This window comes from Serinus canaria, chromosome 2 (assembly GCF_022539315.1).
Source record: "Serinus canaria isolate serCan28SL12 chromosome 2, serCan2020, whole genome shotgun sequence".
In the NCBI taxonomy this organism is placed as follows: Eukaryota; Metazoa; Chordata; class Aves; order Passeriformes; family Fringillidae; genus Serinus; species Serinus canaria.
The window spans coordinates 45,538,575-45,560,954 of NC_066315.1; the positions used below are offsets into that span (position 1 = coordinate 45,538,575).

Here is a 22,380-nt window from a genome sequence, read left to right on the forward strand (position 1 = left end):
CCAACTCTGGATAGCCGGCAGCTTTCCCGCTGCGGCGGGCGGATGGAAAGCGGGCGGGCAGGCAGGAAGGCAGGGAGGAAGCGGGGCACTGCGCAGGTGCGGGCGGGAGGCGGCGGGAATGGCGTCCGTGGTGCTGAGCGAGGCGGAGAAGCTCTACATCGTGCACGGCGTGCAGGTACCGGGGGCGGGCGCCGGGCGGCAGGGAGCGAGTTAGGCTGCGGAGGAGGGAGGGAGGGACGGAGGGAGCCCTCCTCCGTTGTGTCTGGTGGCGAACCTCTGGAGTAGTGATCATCACAGCACGCCGAGCATCGGAACGGGAAGCAGGCTGAGAGCGGGACGTGGATTTGTTTCACAGACTCACATAATATGCTGACTTGGAAGGAAGCCAGAAGGCTCACCCGCTCCTGGCCCTGCACAGAGCACCCCAAGAGTCACACCACGTGCTTGTCCAAATGCTTCTTGAGCTCTGTCGAGATTGGTGTTGTGACCACTTCCCTGGAGAGCCTTTTCCAGTGCCCAGCCACCCTAAGGGTCAAAAACCTTTTCCCGATGTCCAACCTATGCCTCCCCTGACACAACTTCAGGCCGTTCCCTCGGGTCTTGTCACTGGTCACCACAGAGATCAGTGCCTGCCCGTCCTCTTCCTCTCCTGAGGAAGTTGTAGAGTGCAATGAGGTCTCCCCTCAGTCTCCACCAGGCTGTACAGATCAAGTGACCTCAGCATCTCTTAAAACGACTTCCCCTCAAGGCCCTTCACTATCTTCATTGCCCTCCTTTGGATGCTCTCTGAGAGCTTAATAGCCTTCTGTCCCTATATGCTTCTCTTTCCTTGCTCTTCCTTGGCTCTTCCTCAAGTTATTGCCATTGGATAAAGTTTTAGCTTGTAACTTAGCAAAGGAACATGAGTGGACAAAGGACGAAGAGTGAAAGGTGCTTAAGGAGAAGCCCCAAAGTTAAAAGAACTGTATTCTTTCTGAAATTTACTGAAAAACAGCCTGGTTTTCTGGGAACTAGCTATCAGAGGATGCATAGTGCCTGTTTGTGGAATACATAAGGATGAAAGCATTTGGAAGGCTGGTGTATTATTTTTGTCTGCTGGGGTCCTAATTACTGATGTAAAAGTACAGAACTTGCCTATCCCAGGAAAGAGCTGGGTTGTGTTAGGTGAAGTACCACTTAAAGCCAAGATCTTTTCAGTTTTGAAATCTGAAGCTTTCTTTTGGGAATTAGAGGGACTTGGTGCAATTAATGTCTGCCTGCAGATTGCTTGTTCTAAGCTCTACGTAAATGAGATATAAATGAAAAAGTATAGTTGGTTCTTTTGTATTCCATGGTGAAACTACAAGCTGTTGCTTTTATATCATTTTTCTGCTGCATTTGGTATAGGAGAAGGAAAGTTTAAAGTCACAGTTTTTGTTTGGGGTGGGGTTTGTTTGTTTGTTTTTACTTTTCATTACTGATTCCCTTAGCAATATATTGTTTGTCATACTTAGGAAGACCTTCGTGTAGACGGTCGAGGCTGTGAAGACTACAGATGTGCAGAAGTAGAAACAGATGTTGTATCAAACACAAGTGGATCTGCAAGAGTAAAGCTGGTAGGTAAATTTCTTAGGGTTTGGGTACCTTGCTGATGAAATTGCTTGTTCATGTGACTAGTTAATCTGATGCTATTTGTAGATAGGTTTGTGTGTGCAGTAACACGTATGTGTATAGCAGTAACTGAAACTACGTGATATGGTAATAATGGCAGGATGTATAATTAGTTCAGGCTGGCTTGAGCTGGATTTACTGTAAATTGCCTTGACAGCCTTCAGTCTGAACCAATCTAACATTTAATCTTGAAAACTGAAGTCACTGTTGTGCCTAGTTCCTGGGAGAGGCAAAAATTTTTATTCCTTTAAAATGAAGCAAAACTATTTCTGACATGTTGACTGAAGAAGAAGATAAATGTACTGTGCACCATTATGAAGGTTCTGCAGAAAAAGTTGTTTACAGAACCAAAATGACAGAAGTAGTCTTGGATGTTAAGAGTCTTTTTAACCTAGAGACAGGTGATATGTATGGCAATAGTTTGAAGAATCTTCTTACGCTTAATATTGTCCTTCTAAAGCCTTTTGTTTTTTTACAGAAAATGTTATTTTTAGTTCATGCTGATAGAATGATCCGATAACTGAAAGGTAGAAATGTCAGCTTACCATAGATATTTAAAGTAAAGGAATAGTTCTGTACTTATAATTCCAGTTGTGTGATGTGTTTTTGTTTTAACAGGGAGAAACTGATATCTTGGTAGGCATAAAAGCTGAAATGGGGACACCGAAGTTGGAGAAACCAGATGAAGGCTACCTGGAATTTTTTGTTGACTGGTTAGTATACTAGAAAAGAATGAAATAGATCTAATATTTGGAATACATGACTAATCAGGTCTTGCCATTCTTCAGAAGTTTATGCCTTCATTCCACTAACCTCCTCTAGGGGTTTGAGTAATAGAAACAAGTTATTTTACCATTTCAGTAGCAGTGAATGTTGAGAAATTTTCTGCTGGTCCTGCAAACCCAAAAGAAGCAAATCAGCAGGAATTAAAGAATGAAAACAGGTGAAATAAAACAATCCCTAATTGCATAGCATCACTGCAGCTGGAAAAGGGTAATGGTTCAAGTACACACACTTGGAACCAGACTTCATGACTAAAATATCTAGCTGTTGTTTTTACCATGATAAAATAGGAAAATCTCTTTCAAAGAAAGTAAGTTGGAAGAAAAGAATTGACCATTACAGGCTGTACTTTAACTCTGCTTTACAGTTTGCTGACTTTTTCTGTGAAAGCAGTGGAAAAAGTTTGAAGTGTGTTTAGTACAAAACTTTAAAAAAAAAAAAAAGAAAGAAAAGAAAAACCCCCAATGTAAATTTCAGATGCAAAAACTAATTAAAAATTTTAGTTATATATTTATGAGTGAATCCATCTTTCATTAACTAAAAGGGTGTTTGTTTTTAATCAGATTTCTTGCATTTTGCTACAAATGGACTGTTGTTTATCCTTTCAGTCTTGACAGTGTTTGAATTATGGGAGAAGCCTAGAAGCAAACTGAGAACTCTTGTTTTGAGGTTGTTCTGTGATAGCACAGTGACATCTCAGTGTTAGTCTAAATTGTCTGCAGCCTGAGACTACAGTATCCATGTCTTGCAGACTTAACCAAAACTGTTCTTTATGATTTAAATTGCTTTGGGGTCCTGTCATAAAAGCCTTGGCATTGTCAAGTTGGCTGCTTTGCATGTGACATCTCCTTAAATTTTTATTAAAAACAAAAGAATGCTGCTACTCTCACATTAAACCAATATACCATTGTTAAAGCTAAGGTATGAGAGGTAAGTATATCTGATAATCTTTCTGACCTAATTGTCTATAGCTGCCTTAACATTGGTATGTCACATTATGCAGCCTTATCTGAGACTACCTCTGTACATCAGTATGTTAACTGTGGAAACTTATGCTTTAAAGGAAAGCACTCATATGTGAATTGATAGTTTGTTTACAATTGCTGTTAAAAAGATATCAGATGAGAAGATAATCTTGAGTGTGGTCCTGCTGTTAGAACTCATGTATGAAGTGTCTTAAATGGTACATGTTTATTGTTTTGGGGCTTTTTCTGGTTGTCTCTATATGAAGAAAGTCCACTGACAGCAGGGAGATTTCATTCCTAAAAAAAGTGGTCTGTGGACACGTGACAATTCTGTGATACTTGTTGTGTATGGAAATAGATATTAGAAAATCTTCAGCTCATTAGATTAATGTTCAGTTGTATTTTCTGTTAATCTCTGCTTCATGGGATGGGAGGGAGATGTGCATCAATCTTTGGCAGTTGGATTTAGTCAGTTCAGGAAATAAGTAATCTCTAATTTCTGTGACAACAGGATCCAAGGGCCTGAGCTTTAGAGGATTGTAGTCACTTGTCACATGCTTGTGGCACGGGGAAAGGTGCCCCAAGCTAAAGTTCTTTAGCTTCCAGAAAGATGCAAATGACAAAAAGTGGAGGCAGCTTCCTCTGTCAGGGGGAATGGGCTGCTGTCAGTACCCTGATGCTTTGCCAGACTGCCACTGGGTGGTAGTAACTGAGCAGAATTCCATACCCTGAATCTTCTGGTGAAGTTCCTGTGTGTTTTATTTAGCTTTTATATTGTTGAAGCTAGTAATAAAATCTCAAGACTGCAGTGATTACTGTCTTAAAATGCTCATTTCCCAAAACTTTCATGGTTTCTTTTACTGATGAAAATAATCATTTGCTGGATCATGTGTATAATTCTCTGCTCCAAATTTATATTTCTCTTTATTTTGCCCTGAGTCCTGTACCTGAAATCTGAGGAGCATGCTTAGTCCCATTTTGAGACAGACTTTAATTCGAATCTCTGGAGGGGATGATTTTTGGGGCACTGGTTTGTGATCCTAGAAATTAATTATCATAAAACAAGTCTATGCCCTAATATGTGTGGTATTCTTACTGGCTTGCATCTCTGGGGAAGACATTCATCCTGGCCCTTGATGCTGAAAGACTGCTATGTCTGCTTGTATCACGTTTGAGTTTTCTGGCTGATCTGATTTATCACTTTCAAACTGTAAGAAATAGAAACAACAAGAAAAGCAGACATCTGCATTCCTTGAATGCATCAGATTTTGTTTGTGGAATTAGGGAAGCAAGGAATGTATCTGTCCAGATCCAAGCATCTGTAGATTACAATGTATTACTGGCCTGAGCAATAAGTGAGAAATGTTTAACTGTTGCAACAGAAAGATTTTGACTGGCAACAGGAGGAGTTTTGAAATTCAGTAGATACCTGAGTAGAGTGATGGAAGCATCATTAGGCTTAGGCAATGTGACAGTGAAATGATTTTGATAGTCTTGAAAGTTACATGCTGGTTGGGCGTAGAAATTCTGTACCACTACTAAGTTCTTTCTGTTTTCCAAGTTTTTGGTCATTTTCTAGTCTGTTTAGAATCCTCTTTCCAAATTTTGCCCAGTATAAATTACTGCAAAAGTCTGTAGGCATTAGGTGGCAGTATTTACCAAATAGTTACAATATTATCCTGCTAGCCTTGCTTCTTTATTTCATTTTGATTGCAAGGAAATGAAGTGTTAAAATAATTATGGAATTAGCATGCAGTGAATTGTACAGTGATATTCCAATTGAGTCTTAGGTTCTTTCTACTCACTGTCAAAGAAAGCATCCAATCATAATCAAAAAATACAGCATTTGATAAAACTTTGTGTTTAGAAATAATAATGAAGCATAGATTGAAGTTTGCACAATTCTTGCAACTTGCCATAGGGATCATAATGCTTGCATAACTATGGCTTAAACAGAGTGATCTTGTTAGCTTGCATAAAAGCTGCTTCCATGGATAAATGCTTGTTTAATACAACCTGAAGACCTGACTCAGCACTGAGTTTTACTTAGATCAGATCCTATCTCATAAAATTGGTGTCTAATAACCCTGAATAATACTGTGTGTCACACTTGCAGTGCTTATTCGTGGGGCAAATATAGTTTGGAAGTGTAGATTGGTGCTGAATTGGCAGTAACGTTTCTTTGTATTTTTAAGCATGTACAGTGTTATCTGTTTCTAGTAGCAGTGAATAACTTCTGTAAAACCCAGTAGTTCTTCCTGGCATTCTGAGTTTTCATCAGCTCTGCAAAACAACAAGTTAGGAGAGTTACTGTGAGCTAAGGATAATAGTTGATAATTATATGTAAGCTTATAGATTCTGCAGTATTATTGGCACAACTCACTTGATGGTTTAAGTCACACCTTGATAATGTGAATCTTTAGTTGTTTTGAGCTTTTTTTTAAAGGTGAAGGGGTTATATTCCAAGACTTAGTTTTCTGCTGTATTTTTGTATTCTTGGTGTTTTGTATCATCATATAGACACAAAACATACATGAGAAATTTGCCCTGTGATGTGCCCCACCAGGAGAATACGGGGTGTGGCCATTACAGATTTTGAACAGACCAAAACTGCTTCTGTGTAACCACTTCCTTTGATGTGTTCTCTAATGAGAAATTAATTTGGTGGAAGTCTGACTGGTTTATTTTAAAACAAGATTTGCAATGCTGCTACAGGACCACTGCTTGAGAATATTCTTGCCCTCTCTATAAACCAGAGGCTGGCTTTGGAAAATTTGCTCATTGTTTTGCTGTATGTGCATCTTTGGACATTTATGCTCTATATGATTGTTCTTTGGAGGCAAGGCATTTTTTTGTTAGGTTTTGGGTGGGTTTTGTTTGGTTAGTTTGGTTTGGCTTTTGTTTGTTTGTGGTTTTTTGTCTGGTTGGTTGGTTTGGTTTGGGTTTTTGGGTTTGTTTTGTTTTTTGTTTTTAGGGGTTTTTTTTGTAGGCTTGTTTTCTTTTATTGTTAGAAGTTTTTAGCTGTGTAGCAGGCCCCAGCACCCAAGGACTTTCTTGCATGACTGCTCATAAATAGTTTGTTACATTGGAATCAGGGAAGTGAAGACTACACACTTTGTCAGATCCCTTCGGGAAAAGATGTTGTTTAGTTGCTGTTCTCCATAAGCTGTAGAGAGTAATGGCATGCTTTCTTTGAGGGGCTTGATAGCAGGCAATGCACTCAGTAAAGAAATTACCAATTAAGGTCAGGCAGTCATGTTATTTACAAGAAATTAGTGTTCTACTTGTCATATCATCATATCTGTCTCTTCTTAGCCAATCTCTTTATAACTGAACATTCAACTCTCACTAGGCTGTCTTGGTAGCTGTTGTGAACTTAATACAGATGTCCCTTTCTTTTTTCTTTTTTTTTTTTTTAAGAGTTGAGGTGATAGAAGGTGACAGTGCTTAAGAAATAATCTCTGAAAGAATTCACCAAATTTTACTTTAATTATAGCTGGGAAGCTGAAGATAGTAGTGGGATATTTAGTTAGTATTTGTAACAAAATGTCAGTGTATTATCTGCATCAAAACCTTCTCTTATGCAAAATGGAAATAATTCCTTTTCAGATAGGATGCCTATTCTTGTACAAATAAATCCTTAAATATTTTTAATGCTTTATATTTAAGAAATATTCTTTGGGTATTTGCCGCTTCACAAGTGAAAGTATTCTTTTCTTTCTTTATCTAGTTCTTCAAATTCTCCTGAGTTGGAAGGCCGGGGAGGAGAAGAACTTGGCACAGATATAGCAAATACACTATACAGAGTATTCAGCTGTGAGAACAGTGTAGACTTGAAATCCCTTTGTATTAATCCCAAAGAGCACTGCTGGGTTCTCTATGTGGATGTATTGGTAAGTACAGAACTGAAAACTAAGATTCAGCAAAATGTTTCTAAGGCAGAGACTGACTTAGCATAACCTTCTGTATTTCTTTGTTTAAAAAAAAGCTTCTCATTATGTGATATAATGTATCACAGCATGGATGGCACTTTTCCATCTACTTATGGTAGTTAATCACTAATTTCAGCTTGCTCCTTTTCTACTCTTCTTGATTCTGGTGTTCTACTGCAGAACTAATAAAACATTGAATACTCTGAATGTGTCTCAGATAAAAATCAGTGATCTTATACTGACAAGGAAATTGCCACCAAAGAAGGGTAAACATTTTTTTCCAAGCTAGATGTAACAGCAAATGCAGTCTTCAAGTGAATGTAAATTATCAAGGGTGTATGTTAGCCCTAACAGAACTGTCCATCTATCTGGTTCTTTATAATCTTATCACTGCTAATTCTTATCACTACTAATGAAGTAAAATAGAAACTTTTTTGGCAAAAGCTAGGTTTAGCCAAGGTGCTTTTTGATGAAAGTTGTATATGTGTATTAAACATAGAGGATAAACTGAATATTTGTTCCCATGACAATAAGGGACACTGAATTTTATGCATACAAATCTGATGCATGCAGCAGCTCAATTTCCAAATATGCTGCATTTAAAGCACTCTGTCATGGGAATTTCAATAGAAGTCTGCAAGTCAGACTCTCCTGAACGTTATTTCCAATTCTTATTGGTCCAAAGTTGAGTTTCTCTTTATCAAATTTGGACGTGAAAATATGTTAAGGGATATTACAGGAATCCATTAGGGTCTGTGAAATAATGTGCAAAATGTTAAGCTGAACAGCCAGAAAATTAAATAGAGGGGTATGTTGAACAATACAGGAGCATTTAGACTAAGACCTAAATAAATGTGAAAATTAGTTCACTAGGTATTTAAAAAGCAGTAGCATTAGCCTAATTATAGTAGATATGGTACAACAGTCCAGCTACAAAATGATGGAATATGTACCTCTGCTGAATGCTTTAACAGCCCAAGTCACTGGCTTATTGCAACTTGGCAAGGTTTAATGGAGAATGAAGTGTTAGTTCTGAGAAATCACACTGGGGCCTTTAGTTACTAGGTAATTACAAGCAGAGGTACAGAATATTAAATGCAGTGCTTATTTAAGCAACATGCTGCTTAACATTGCATAGGCACTGCATAAACAAAGGCTTTCATAAAGCAGTCTGCTTCTCTGTGTGTATATATACACACACACACACACTGTTCTGTATAGCTTTTGTTTGAGATATAGCTGGTCATTATCTGATTCTTCCTGGACAAATTTGTTGATCATACACAGTTACAGAGAAAAAGAGCCTCCACGTTTCCATGCTACTGATTGTATCAGAATTATGAACATCAGGGCATCAAGGCATCACTGTGTTATCTGAGGAATTTTACATTTACCTCTTTTTACAGTGCCAATAAAAATCTGTTGCAGGTTCATAATTACAACTCTAAACTTGATGAGTCTTTCTGATGTTATATTTATTCTGCAGGGATTTTGTGTGTGAGCCATTGAAGAGCGGTTGGTACAGTTAGAACAAGATACTGTTAATATTTCTCTCTTACTCTGTTCTACCCCCACCTTCTTTTTTTTTCCTCTGTATTTTCACTTTTTGGACATACTTGTAATATTTCCTTTTCCAAACAGTGGACATGTGATAGCATGTGATCATATTACATGTGCTAGTGTAGGTGCTTGACACCTACAGATTTTCCTGAAACTGCTGTTGCTGAATCATTCCTATAGAATTCTACTTTTTATAGAGTATGGTTTAAGGATGACACTTGGGCTAATAAAAGGAGCAGCTCATATTATTCGTCATTTGAGGGAGACAGGTTCTGAATATAAAAACAACACTCATAGAGAGTCCTTTGGGTGATATTTTCCTTCAGAATTCCTGGAAATTCTTTACATTGGTGTTTGCATTGCATAGTTAAATTGGAGGGAAAATAAACCTCAAATCTGTCATAAAGCTGAAAATACTGGTACCTTGCAGTCAGGTGTGAAGGTACTTGTCTGCAAGTCTCTCATTCCAAAAGACAAAGATCAGAAAGAATGTTATAAGCCTGGAAATACTACGTTCCTACACAATTTAGCCATGTGCAGTTTGATTGAAACACCTATATTCAGCTCCTGTGTGTAAACAAAATTTGACACATGCCACCTCAAAAGAGAAAATAGTGTGTTTTGCAGTCATGCAAAAGCTTTATCAATTTAAAACAACTCTCAAATATTTTCTAGTGGTCAGTGTACTTGGGAAATGCTATAATTCTGTAGAAGCAGAATGGAAAAAAATACCCTCAGCCGTGCACACCACAAAGATGCAGGCACATGGACAAATTGAGATACATGTGTCAAAGGTGGAGAATATATACCTTGATCAAGGTGGAGAATATACCTTGACCTTTCAGAGTATATGCATTCTTTTTTAATAATGGAAGGCGTTCCACTTCCAAATAGTAGCTTATCAACATGGAGTACCACAAAGGCCTGTTCTCACCCTCTCTGTGTTTCCCTCAATTTCTTCCTTTTCTAAGCAAGCTATTGATGTCAGAAATAAGAAGCTTTTAGGCACTTTTGAGTGAGTTTTGATATATATGTATAACCTGCTCCCCATAATTTGCCCCAGCAGCCTGCTGGGCTGAGCAAGGAGAATCAAAGTGTGCAATCTCTTATCATTCCCTATCCAGTCACAGTAGATTGTGTCAGGAGGACATGGTACATTAGTTTCTCTTGAAATTTTGCAGTTCATTACTGAGCACCTTCCGGGATTTCCTCATCTTTTCTATTTCCCCCTCCCCTGCCCCCAGTCTGATTAAAAAGAAGTTAGGAATCTACTTTTGGAGGGAAAAGCTTCTCTGAATAAGGTTAGGTCAATAATCTGTTATCTTTTCTTTCCCATAACTTTTTCACTTGCATATCAGTAAATTAAAAGCAGAAAAGACCTCTCTGCTTCCCATAACTCACAGTTGTGCTGACTTTCTTAGTCCTAAAAATAATTAAATAAATGGAGAGGATGTCAGTACAAGCTGCTTGAGCTGAGAAAAGTGTTCATTTCCTTGTGGAGGAATTGTTGCACCATGCTCTGTGCAGGCAGTGTTCCTTGCCTCTAGGAGCCACTGTAGTACAGATAAGGCTTTAGAACAGCAGCCTGAACACAAGCCTAGCAACAGTGCAGGCACATCCCACTATTGTGTTTTAATAACACAGATATTGTGGGGCTTATTGTGTTATCGAGTAAAATCCAATAACGACTGAAAGGGGCAAATTAACCTCTCTGTATCCAGCAGCTGCTTGCAAAGAAATAATCTGATCACCTTTGTATTTAGCTTTCTATCCCAACTTTTTGTCATTCTTTTTACACTATTCAGTCTGTCTTCATAAAAAGTAACTGTCTTTACAGAATATCTAGTTTATGATTTACTCCCTGTGCAGGAGTTTATCTCATTTTTAAATAAATTTTGAAGAACAATCAATGTAATCAGGATTGCAAAACATGTTTTGCTCTCATCATACAGCATAGACCGATGTCACAGAGAAGCATCCATATGTTCTTGCTGTAGTAGATCCAAATGCCTACTCTGTGTGTGTATGTGTGTCCTCAGGAAATAGTACTGGCAGCTGGGAGCTGAGCTTGTCAGAGAAGTGACAGTAGGCATGGACAGACACATCTCTGACTTGCCTGGCAGTCTGTAGAAGGTATTAGTGGTGTGGGGAGCCCTCCTTTTTTACCTTGTATGCAGTGCTGCTTTTCCCTTTGACTGCTGTTCTCCCAGTTTTCATGGGGAGAAGCTGAGCTAGGCTCCCTCCACTCACTTCACTTGTTGATAACACTCATTTGCAAGACTCTGACATCAGGCTCTCCTTGGATCACTTTCAGTTGTGAGATAAACCTGGCAATGACTCTTTCCCATAAAGAGAATAAATCATGATGTGCCTTCATAACTACACCTTACATAAAGGTGCTTTCCATACCATGTTCTCGGTGACAGTATGTGTTTCTTCTGTTAAAGCAATTCTCCCAGTTGGTTTTGTCCATCAGATATTTTTTTAAAAGGCTCTTCTTTGAAATATAGAAATGAAATATAGAAAATTGATTGGCTTAATTTAATACTAAAGAATTAATGTGATGAGTTTATAAAGGGTATTCTGGACATAGTCTAGATCAGAACCTTAGCACAAGAAGATTAAGAAAAGTGGTGGTTTCATTTCAGCTTCTATTATTAAATTTTGTCATTAATTTCATTATGATGTGCATTAACTCTTCTATTTTGCATGTATAATACAGTTAGCTGAAATCTTAATTTCCTATCTGTTTCTTTTCATAGATAGGCTTTAAAGACAACTTTGTTTTTCAAAAACCTGTTCTGGTAATAAATTTTCTTCCTTTTCAAGTAGGTTCAAATAAAATAAATTTAAAAATGCTAGCCTGATTTTCTTTTGAAGAGATTCTTCTTTTCCTCCCCAGTTATTGGAATGTGGTGGGAACATCTTTGATGCAATCTCTATCGCAGTGAAGGCAGCTCTCTTTAACACAAGGTAAAACACGGATCTTATTTCATGTGGGTAGAAGTGGAATGGGAAGTGGAAGAGAAACATTCTCTCTGTGAGCGAAACATTTTTAATGCTTAATTATTTAAATAAGTTCCCAAGACAGCTTGCATTCAGATACAAAGCACTCATTTGCATGCAAGTACCATGAACTAATGTTATTTTAATTCAGTTTCTGATGATCAAATGTCATATTGCATGTTATGCACAGTCACGTTCACAGTATAAGTTTTGTTGTAGCCAGATCCACAAAGTAGTGTTGACCATATGGTTTTGTTGCAAGTATTTGGAGTCCTTGCTGTTGATGCCTTGTGGGTTTGAAATAAGAAGTATTTACTGATATGTGAGGCTCCTGAATAAGAAGCCCTCTGTCAGTGTGACTACTGATTGTAATTAGCCCTGGTTCTCCACTTTTGATTTTGTTCTCATTAACTGTCAGCCTAGAGTTCTTTTTAAAACCAAGAGGAAAAAAGTGGTAGTGACAGATTGTGGAGAGCGGAAAATGATGTGTCTTTAAAAGAACTTAGCTCCATGCATTTTAATTCAAAGAATGGGAAAATACAATCTACTAGAATGAATGATGCAAGTCTTTTCTGTGTGTTTTTAATAAGACTCATTACTGTTTTTTCTGTTGTTTTTATTTTCTTTATCTGTAGGTAGGTGAAAGGGAATACAGAGTTTTATAGTACCCTTGAGAAAAACAACCTAGTGAATAGCTTTGATAGAAAACTTACATGGTAAAAATAGCTGGAAGAGGTTTGAAACCTAGACTTCTACAAGCATAAATGTTTTAAAAGTGGACCTCATATTGTTCTTCAGCATTAATTAGAGATCTGCTAGTCACTAGTGTAGTTCTGGCTTATTTATCAGGGAATCAAGGCATAGTACTAGATCTGGAAAAGTACATGCAAAAAGAGGAAAATAAGCTTTTGAAGACAGGGAGTATATCAGGTTATGAACCCTTCAAAAGGGATAAGGGGAGACTTATCCATCTGAAACTAGAAATTTTATGTGTTGCTGAGAAATTTCTCATGTTAATCAAGTTCTCAGCAGTAACTTTTAACAGTAAATTGTTTTTATAACATTAATAACTGCCAACTCCTTCGTGAGCCATTACTTTTAGAAATGTAATGGCTCACGAAGGAGTTGGCAGTACAGTAAAAAGAAGAAATGCCTGTATTTCTGTGTGTGAGTTGCCAGGATGCAAAAGTCATACAGTTAAAACAGTTACTACCATGTGAGTTGTTTTGCAGGTTCACAGCTCACACTTTATTTATAAGATAACTAGGTCTTTTTTCTTACTTTAACCAGAATAAAGAGAGATGATCATATAAAAAGTAGTGAATTAAATAAGTGAATAAAAGAACGTGGACAACATGATGGAGGGTGTAATTATTTCAATGTTTCTTACTTATTTTTAGTCCTCTGACAACTGTGTCCTTTATACAGTGTTTAAGCTGAGGGCAAACATCACGAGTCTAGTTGAAGTTGATTGTCATTTCAAAATGTGGTACAGTAAGACACTGCCTGTTGATTTTTTACCTTTGAAAACCCTATCTTGTTGATTTGAGCAGGGAATGCTAGTACAGCTCATCTCATACAAGCTCAGAAAGTCAAGAGGTGAAATTCAAAGTGAAAACCTGCTGTCCTCATTCACTTTTTTCTCTCCCTTTCCCTTTGTAGCTACTGGGCTTTCTTTGGATTGACACAAGGTTGTTTAAGGGTAGCTGCCTGTTCTCTATAAAGTATTATTCTCCAAACAAGAAAAGATGTCAGTTTGAAGATTGCTTCAGATTAAGTGTTCTGAACTGTGTTCTAAATGTGTCCCCTCTTTGACTCTTACTTGCTTTTCCTACTTTGCTTACAACCGTGTTTTTGTTCTAAGTGTTTTCAGATCTTTGCCAGCCTTGACTAGAGCATTGGAACAAAGAGCAGGGAGCTCAAGCTGCTGTTGTTTCTTTAAAGCTACAAAATTTTAGATATTCAGATAGCATTTGAAAACTTCAGCTTCAATGTAAAATCTTGCTCTAAGCATTTTTTGTAATATCTGTGGACCCATCTTGCTTGAGAGCTAAGTAAATCCAACATCACAACTTAAGGAATTTTGCTCAAGACTTAGGGAATTTAAATCCTTTGAATGCCTGACCTGACTTGTTCTCTTCCCTTCAGGCATGGAACAGTGACAATAGAACTGGTTTAGGGGGAATATTTAAAACAAAACTCCGCACAGTTTTGCATTGTTCATGGAGTTCTAAAAACTACCATCAAGATCATGTGCACAAGATAGCAGATACCAGGCTTTTTTCTTACCCATGTCTCCCAGATGTTTGAGGATGGATTTATTAATGATGGAAGTAGATATTGCAAAATGTGCAGCTAGCTACTGTGCCAGGACATTAAACTTGGTCCTGTGGAATGTGCCTACTTGTAACCCGAGGCTGCAGAAAATAGGCAAGTTACAAAACCAACAACGTTTATAACACAACAGCCTTGTGGACGCCGAGGCTTTTGCTGCACAGCATGGTAGAGGCAGAACCAATGCCTGCTTGGAAGGGTGGGACTGGTTCTGCATTTGTGACATCTGGGTCTGCACACAAAGAAAACAGCACCGTTTGTTACAGGACTGAGTCTTGCTGTACAGATCTCTGATTAGTTGAAGGGATCAAAATAGAAAAATAAAAGTTGCAAAGTAATCATGTACAGCTATTTCTTAAGATGAATATTCACAAGCTGGCAGAGGAAATAGACAGTGTTCTGGAGAAGCTTTGTGCTCCATTCACTTTGCATACTTTTTGTGTCCATATACCCCCCTTTTATGCAACTGTGATGCTTGTGTCTGATCTTTTTGCCTTTGCAGTATTTCTAATTTACACCTCTCATCTGTTCTCGGCCAAAAAAGCTCCTTGCAGGCATTTTTCAGATATTAATTCTGGCAACTTTTTCTTGCAGACAAATACTGCTCTGGTTTCAAAGCCACTTTATGTTGGAGTTAAAAATTGCTTAATCTCACAGATTTTCTGAAAATCTCGCTTTGTTTTTTAAACTCTGGCAGGTGCACCTCTTCCTGTTGTCTAGTGTTGTCCATTGTCCTGTGTAGCTTGAGGGTTAGTCACTTTGGGACTTTATTCCATCAACTTCTAATGGAATATTTTAAACTTGAAAATAGGTTTTGATGCATTTTTAATGAGTTGAAACATTTGGAGTTTCATTTCTGGAAAAAGTGCACATCACAATTGTTCTGCTTACACAAAGTCTTACTTTTGGGTTGGCTCAGGCCAGTGTGCTTGTAGGGAATTTGTTGTCACTGGAGCAGGGTTAGCTGTTTTGAAGTACAAGCCCCAAATAATTAAAATACTCTTCCAAGGATCAATCAAAATCACTTTGTGTTGGTGGGGGGAAATACTCATTAAATGAGTCCATATCTCCTCTTTTAAAAGAAGAGATTTGTTACAGAGGGCATAAAAGAGTGTAACCTCCAGAGTCTAGTTTTAAAACACAATGCTACTGCAAAAGCACTAACATAAAACCAGATTGTGGTTACTGAAGTTAGCTGTCTTGGGACATCTTGAAATACTTTGTTTTCATGTGCAAATGTGTGAAAGAGAGAGTAGTGTGGGTGAGCTCTGTGTGTGTTCTACTGGCTAGTAATGCCAAGTCTCTCAGTCAATACTCTATCCTAGCAGGCACCTGGATAAATGAGGGTGTATAAGATGCTGACACTCTTGGCAGCTTGAGATACCATCTCCTGCTAAATTATTTTAAATTACTTTATTCACTATGCCAAGGAAACTGCCTTAAATCATCCTGTACAACTTCCATTAGATGGCTATCACAAATAAAGTGTATGTACGACTGATAAGGAGCCATAAAGAGCCTGTATAGCTCATTTGGGAGAGAGCTCATCATTCACAACTGAGAAGAAAGCATTTCTTGGATTTCTGCCTGGGTTTTCATCACTTCTTCATCCTGATATGTTGCATATTGCTTGTATACCTGTCCTTATAACAGTAGAGTATCTTGCCAATCTTCTCATCTTGCTAGAGAGAGGATTTTACTAATGTCACCTTTTCTCTTCACCCCAAGTCTCTTTAGCTGGTGCTATTCTTTCCTGAACAGCTTTACTACTTGTATTTGCTACTAATGTCACACCTTTGCCAAGCAATGCAATTGATGTAATGCTGACAGCTTTACTGTTGTCTGCAAGGTTGGGACCCACAGAACAAAAGGATTCAGTCTTGGTAATTTGTCTCCTGTACATCTGTGACATTCTGGAGCATACAAAGAATTGTTCAGAACTGATTTGTGTAAGTTCCAAACTAATTTCTCCCCATGTAATAGTGTAAAGAACAGCTCAAATTTTAACTGTTTGAATGATGTAAATAGGATGATGTTATCCAAAATATCTTCCCACTTACAGTGTTTTCTTTGTAGTCTCAGGGTTGGAAATCCTTTGATCACGTTCTGTACTGTTCTGCTAAACATTTTGCCTCATTTAGAAGAACAGGGACTTTCTGGAGTTGTGACAGTATAACAGCTGTATTTGTTGTGTGTTCTGGCAATGACTCTGCACCTTTTGTTTCCACAGAATACCCAAAGTGCGTGTTCTGGAGGATGAAGAAGGCACCAAAGAGATTGAGCTATCTGATGACCCTTATGATTGTATTCGACTGAACATAGATGAGGTGCCCTGTATTGTCACATTAAGCAAAGTAAGCCTGACAGATTTCTGCCTAGAGACTCCAGTTCCTGTTAATTTCACCTACCATTTATTTTTTTTCCCCTAGAGATAAAATTAGAGTTACAGAAATGGGCAGTGTCCTCTTTGTATATATTTGTTTGTCTTTGGCCTCCTAATTAAGAATTTTAACTGTGTAACGGTGATTTTGCACCTCTGAATTGTAGGTTTCTACTTGATGCATTCTTAAAATGCATCTTCTTGCATGCAGAGGAGATGTTTATTATTTTTCATCTGCTCCTTGCTTAAGATACAGAGCAGCAGATATCTCAGTATGTTAAAACAAGGTCACTGTGTTCAGGAGTGCAGGTTGTGTGATCTGCCTTGGAGTTACATGCTGAGTATTTGTTGCTGAGGGCAGAACTCCATTTTCATGGCTGCAATACCATCCCTTTCCATTCAAACAGGTTTTTGTTTTCCATATATAGCACACAGCTAATACAGTTGATTTGATGGGTGCTGCATTTTCCATTGCAAGTGTTAGTGATTGGCTTAGGTACCTGAGAGTTTGGTTGGCATTTCTTTTAAGCAATTTGCATAAATAGTAGAGAGGCCATTGCTGAAATGAAGGCTCACCTGAGTCTTGGGATGTGTGATTTTCAGGTTGAGGGGAGCAAAGTCTATACTTAGAGTTGCAGGAAAAGGTGAATATGGAGTTTCATACAGATAAAAGGATGGTAGAAAGGAAAACAGTATAAAATAGTGACATGTTTATCTCACTTCTGTTGTTTATGTACCCATCATTTGGGGTGAGAAGCTGTTTAAATCCTGTGCTTTTAAGTCAGTCTGACTGTTTCCAAAAGCCACATAATTTTAGGATGGGAAGCTGTAGATAAGTAACAAAGCCACCATTCACAGTTTGATTTCTCAGTGGGGGAGCTTTAAGAACTGCAAATTAATGCATTGTTTTGTCACTAACTTGCAGATTGGATATAGGCACGTGGTGGATGCTACTCTTCAGGAAGAAGCCTGTTCTTTGGCAAGCCTGCTTATTTCAGTGACCAGTAAAGGTGCCATCACTTCTATGAAGAAGGTGGGGAAAGGTAGCCTGGATCCTGAGAGTATTTTTGAAATGATGGAGGTAAGGAATGTTGAGCAGTTGACTGTCTTGGATGAACTGGAGTTTGAGTGTACAGAAAGCTCCAGTAAGGGCTTTTAGAGCAGAGACCTTGGTGCTTTGATTTGGTGCACAAGGGACTTTGTGAAGGTCACAGGCAGTTCCTTTGGAACAGATTCCAGTGTGAGTGGACACTGTCTTAACTTCTAGATGCCTGAAATGTGTGGTACTCACATTTGTTTCAGGCAAGTACTTCACAGCTGTAAGACAGGAAAGCTTAAGCTGAGAAACTTTGAGAGTATTTTTAAAGAACATGTTCCCTCTTCTATTGTGACTTTTAAAGAATGAAAGAGCAAAACTTCTAATGTGGTAAAGTCTCTATAAGAGTAGAGATGGCGTTTGGAATTGGTGGTGCATGGTGTTCTAGCACAACTCATTTGCTTTATGATAAATGTACTGTTCTCATTTTACTGTTGTTTTTCTTTGCTTCCTTATTGAGTTTACAATCTGTCCCTACTTCATAAAAATATCTGGATATTGTCCACATTCATATAAGATCCATTTTAAACTCTTCTTCAGGCTCTTCTTAAATGTGTTCTCCAGTGTAAATTCTCATGCCTGAGTTTGGTCTTGAGCATGAGACAGAAATGGATTTTGAACTTGAAAGTCAGAATGAAAATTATATAGTTCAAGCTGGCTCTGTTTCCTAGAGACAAGGGCTGGCTAATTTCTGCATGGCTTTAGTGAAGAATGCTGAAGTTGGAGCCAAGTTTGACAACAGTTGGTCTCAAGAGGGAATTACTGACTATATGGCACTTGACTGTGTCACTATGTCAATCCAGAGTGCTTATCCCAGTGATACCAGTGGGCTTTTTATTTGCATTCAAACATGCCTTTCATCCCCCCTACCTGGGTAGAGAGGTGTTATCTCTAATTCCTCTGCAGGAGTGAGATCACAAAAAAAAAAAACCCCAATATGTTTTCTGTAAGGTCAGAGATTATGTTTGGTCCTCCCTTAAACTCAGCATCCTGATTAGGATATCAAGAAAAACAAAAAGGCCTGGGAATGCCCAGTGGAGGAGCTGAGTAACCTATGTCTGACATCTCTATTCCTGAATGATTTGGCTGTAGGTCAGAGGATGTTCAGTTTTTCCTCACTGATAGAGAACAGACATTCTAGGACATATCTCTTAGGAAGGGAGTTTCATGGGAAAGTTTTGGGAAGCTGCCAAAAGCATAAGGCTTTTTTTTTTTTTTTTTTTTTTTAATGAGTTTATGATCCGATCCACTAGAGAGGCAAGGAGGAATATGATGGCAACAGTGTTAGGTCAATACCAAAGCTCTGCACAGTTCCCACTCACTTTAACCTGGGGGGAGTGATGTTGTCCTACATTTGAGGAGAAGAAAGTTTATCCTCTTGACTCTGGACTGCTGCAGTGATCTTTGTCCCAGTGCAGAGCTGTAACAGTTCTTCTGCCCCCCCATTTATGTAGCATGACTCATGGTCTCTAGGATTGACAGCCGCCCTGATGCATCAAAGCACTTCCCAAATTTCCTTTGGTACCATTAGCCATATTCTGGCACCTGGCTCTTCAGTTAAAAATTAGCTTATTTTCAGGTTTGTGCATAGTTTCAGTAATTGTCACCAGGAGGTGAAACAGAGTTTTGTGTCAGCTGTATGGCTGGCGTAGGCTTTGCTGCATAGATCAGGAGCCAATAAACTCATTTTAATATAGTCTGCCTGTGGCTCTCTAGGGGGAAGTGGGCATTTTATTTCTGTTTGCAGTCAGTATTTCAGGTCATATAGAGAGACCCTGGGAAAGCTCCAATGAGCACCACTGCCTTAAGATCTTCATTTCACCACTGCCCAATGTTTCCCTGCCCTGTAGCTTGCACAGTATACTTGGGCATATGGGACGAGTAGAGGCCAGTGCTGGAGCTATTCCTGTTGTGTTTTCACTGCTGGAGTTTATTTCTGTAAAGAAAACATTCTGTTAACTCCTTTAAGGCCCTTGGACAGGACAGAATTGAAGGATCTTATCCTTATCATATGAAGGATCTGCCCACAGAGTGTCTTGGTAGTGCAAACAGTGTGCATTTTGGGCTTCTCTGGCCACAAGACAGGGTGTTCAGCTGGCCTAAATTCACTCTGCTGATTCTGAACACATTCAGAAGAGTCTGCTGAACTTTCTATTAGTAGCCTGCTTTGTTGGTCAGGTGTCTCTTGTCCTCTGGCAGCTAGAATATTGCTTCATGCTCTGTGTGCTGGCTAATTTTAATGTGTGCTTGTGCCTGATGTGAATTTAATTTGTATTCCTGGGTGATCCAGCGATGCACAGACCTGGTATTAATGATTGTGGAATGCTTCTCTGATGAATGAGAGCACTGGCTTTCTGTGTATGTTTTTCCAAAACTTAATCAAGTTAAAATGAAACTTTCACCACCATTATTTTTCTAAATTAAAAGCATATTTTATGATACCAGCTGGTGTATATGAATCATCAAAGGAAGTGTTCCGTAAGAGTTGTCTTCCTGCAAATAAACATGTGTCTCAGGTTTGTTTTGCTTTCTTTGCTTTGCAGACAGGACAAAGAGTAGGCAAGTCACTTCACATAGCCCTTCAGAAGATTTTGGATGAAGAAGAGAATTTGGGGACTTCACGACCAAAAGTTGGATTTCTAGGATGAGTTTTTATTAAATGTTCAAAACTGGTTTTAATTGATTTTACAATCTTGTCAGTTTGTATATAAAGAAAAGACTATTATTCTTTTTTCTTCCAGTAGAGTCATCCTCCTGTCTAAGAGGCTTTCAAGATGTTACTAAGCATAAAGAAAGCTGCAGTTAAATGCAAATAAGCAATTTGAGGTGCTTTCCATATGGGTAACTGCTGGTACCCAAGAAGTGCAGCAGCAGCAGCAGTTAATGCTGCTGGGAAGTGCTTGAGTCTGTTTTCCAGAGTGACTGGTGTACTTTCCACTTAATTCTGATTTCACTTCTGTAAACCAGCTGCTGTGTTCTAGAATGCATATGGGGCTGTCTTCTGTGCAGCACAAATGAGAGCAGCAGTACATGGAAATCTTCCTTCAAATTACCTTACTATTCTTTGAATAAAATGTGGTTAGATTTTGCTATAAATATAATATGGTCCCAAGTTCACAATTCATATTTTAAACCAAGATTTGTCTACTACTGCCTCACAAGGGGAAGCAGGGGGACAGGCACTGAACTGTTCTCTTAGGTGACCAGTGACAGGAACAGCCTGAAGCTGTGTCAGGGACGGTTTAGGTTGGATATCCAGGAAGGTTCCTTACCCAGAGGGTGGCTGGGCACTGGAACAGGCTCTCCCAGGAAGTGGTCATAGCACCAAGCCTGACAGACTTCAAGAGGTGTTTGGACAATGCTCTCAGGCACATGGTGTGACTCTTGGTGTTCTGTACAGGAGTTGAGCTTTGATGATCCCAGTGAGTTCCTTCCAACTCAGGATATGCTATGATCTCCTTGCTCGCTAGAGCTCCACCTATCCCTTTTGCCAACAGGTGCAATAGTAACCCAGCCAAAACACCTCACTGTGGCTAAGGAGAAGGGACATGACCAAGGTAAATGGAAAACTAAGTTGATCTTTAAGAGTTTGATAGTTCAGCTAGAAAAGCATAGTGGCTGTCAATCCTTCACAAAGAAAAGCAGAGGATTACAGGTAAGGCATGGATACAAGTTGCATCACCCAGTGTTGAAAGCAGTGGATTCCCTCCCTACATCAATTGGATGGCCAGCAAAGAGTAAGAGGTGTTTATTTGGCTTGATAGGAAGAGACAACAGATGGAAAAAGTCAAAGGAAGAAGTTGATTTTTAAGAAGCTGATACTTCATCTGCAAGGGTTAAGGATTGTTTTGAACAAACATTATGGCAGAAATTACTACAATAATCCAGGAGTTACTTAGCCCTTACTCAAACAAGATTTTCTGAATTTTCTGTTTCAGTTTTATAATATCAGATTAAGAACATTCTCTTGACTGTAACAAGTTTGGTGGCGAAAAAGGGAGGAAGGGTTTTGCTGAAGGAAAGCTGTAGATAGAGGACAGATCCTCTTGCAGCTCAAAATAATAATCATGATCACATTAAAATACACAGAGTGCTTAAGGTTCCCAAATCTCTTCAGTCCTTTGCTAGAGCTCATACATGTAGTTATTCAAGGTGACTGCAACAGTACTGTGTATTTAGGTATGTGCAGCCACTGCTAATAACAAGCAGTGTAACAAGCAGACAGGTTGTTAAAAAAAACATCCCCCAAAATTTGCCCAAGGTTTGTATTTAGAAGGGTGGGATTTTTTCAGTCCCTTAAGTAATGGTTTAGGTAGGTTGTAATGTTGCTACACAGTAGTAGAGCCAAGAAGTGACAATGAGTGCACGTATTGTCTTTTATCACTTCAGCAGAGTTTTTCTGTGTGAGGCAAACACTAACCTGACATCAGCTTTATAGTAGCTGTGATCCACTCGTTGCCATGCAAAGCTGCTTGTAAAAGCATAGAAAGAAAGAAAACCGAAGGGGGAAAAAAACCTTTAAAGTACCTTACACTTATCATAGGCAGTTTTTTGATCATTTATTATTTAATGTTTCAGAAAATGGTTAATGTAAATGAGACTGCAAGTCTTGAACCTCAGCCATTCTTTGAATGTTTTATTGCAGATTTGTGCTTGGAGACCAAAAAGCTGCCC

General features: G+C 38.7%; 1 protein-coding gene across 1 annotated transcript; it reads left to right on the top strand.

The window, feature by feature from the left end:
* Window positions 1-21: 21 nt before the first annotated feature.
* On the top strand, window positions 22-20,389 carry EXOSC7 (exosome component 7). Its single transcript, XM_009086212.4, has 8 exons — window positions 22-175; window positions 1,494-1,595; window positions 2,269-2,363; window positions 7,129-7,291; window positions 11,793-11,863; window positions 16,461-16,584; window positions 17,536-17,691; window positions 20,250-20,389. Exons 1-8 carry the CDS (start codon window positions 119-121, stop codon window positions 20,352-20,354), a joined length of 873 nt encoding a protein of 290 aa, XP_009084460.3. The 5' UTR covers window positions 22-118; the 3' UTR covers window positions 20,355-20,389.
* Window positions 20,390-22,380: the final 1,991 nt, after the last annotated feature.

Excerpts from the sequence above, each read along its gene's own strand:
- EXOSC7 (XM_009086212.4), top strand. The coding sequence starts at position 119 with ATGGCGTCCGTGGTGCTGAGCGAGGCGGAGAAGCTCTACATCGTGCAC. Across the intron at positions 11,864-16,460 it reads GCAGCTCTCTTTAACACAAG|AATACCCAAAGTGCGTGTTC; the intron begins GTAAAACACGGA and ends TTGTTTCCACAG. Across the intron at positions 17,692-20,249 it reads GTATTTTTGAAATGATGGAG|ACAGGACAAAGAGTAGGCAA; the intron begins GTAAGGAATGTT and ends TTTGCTTTGCAG.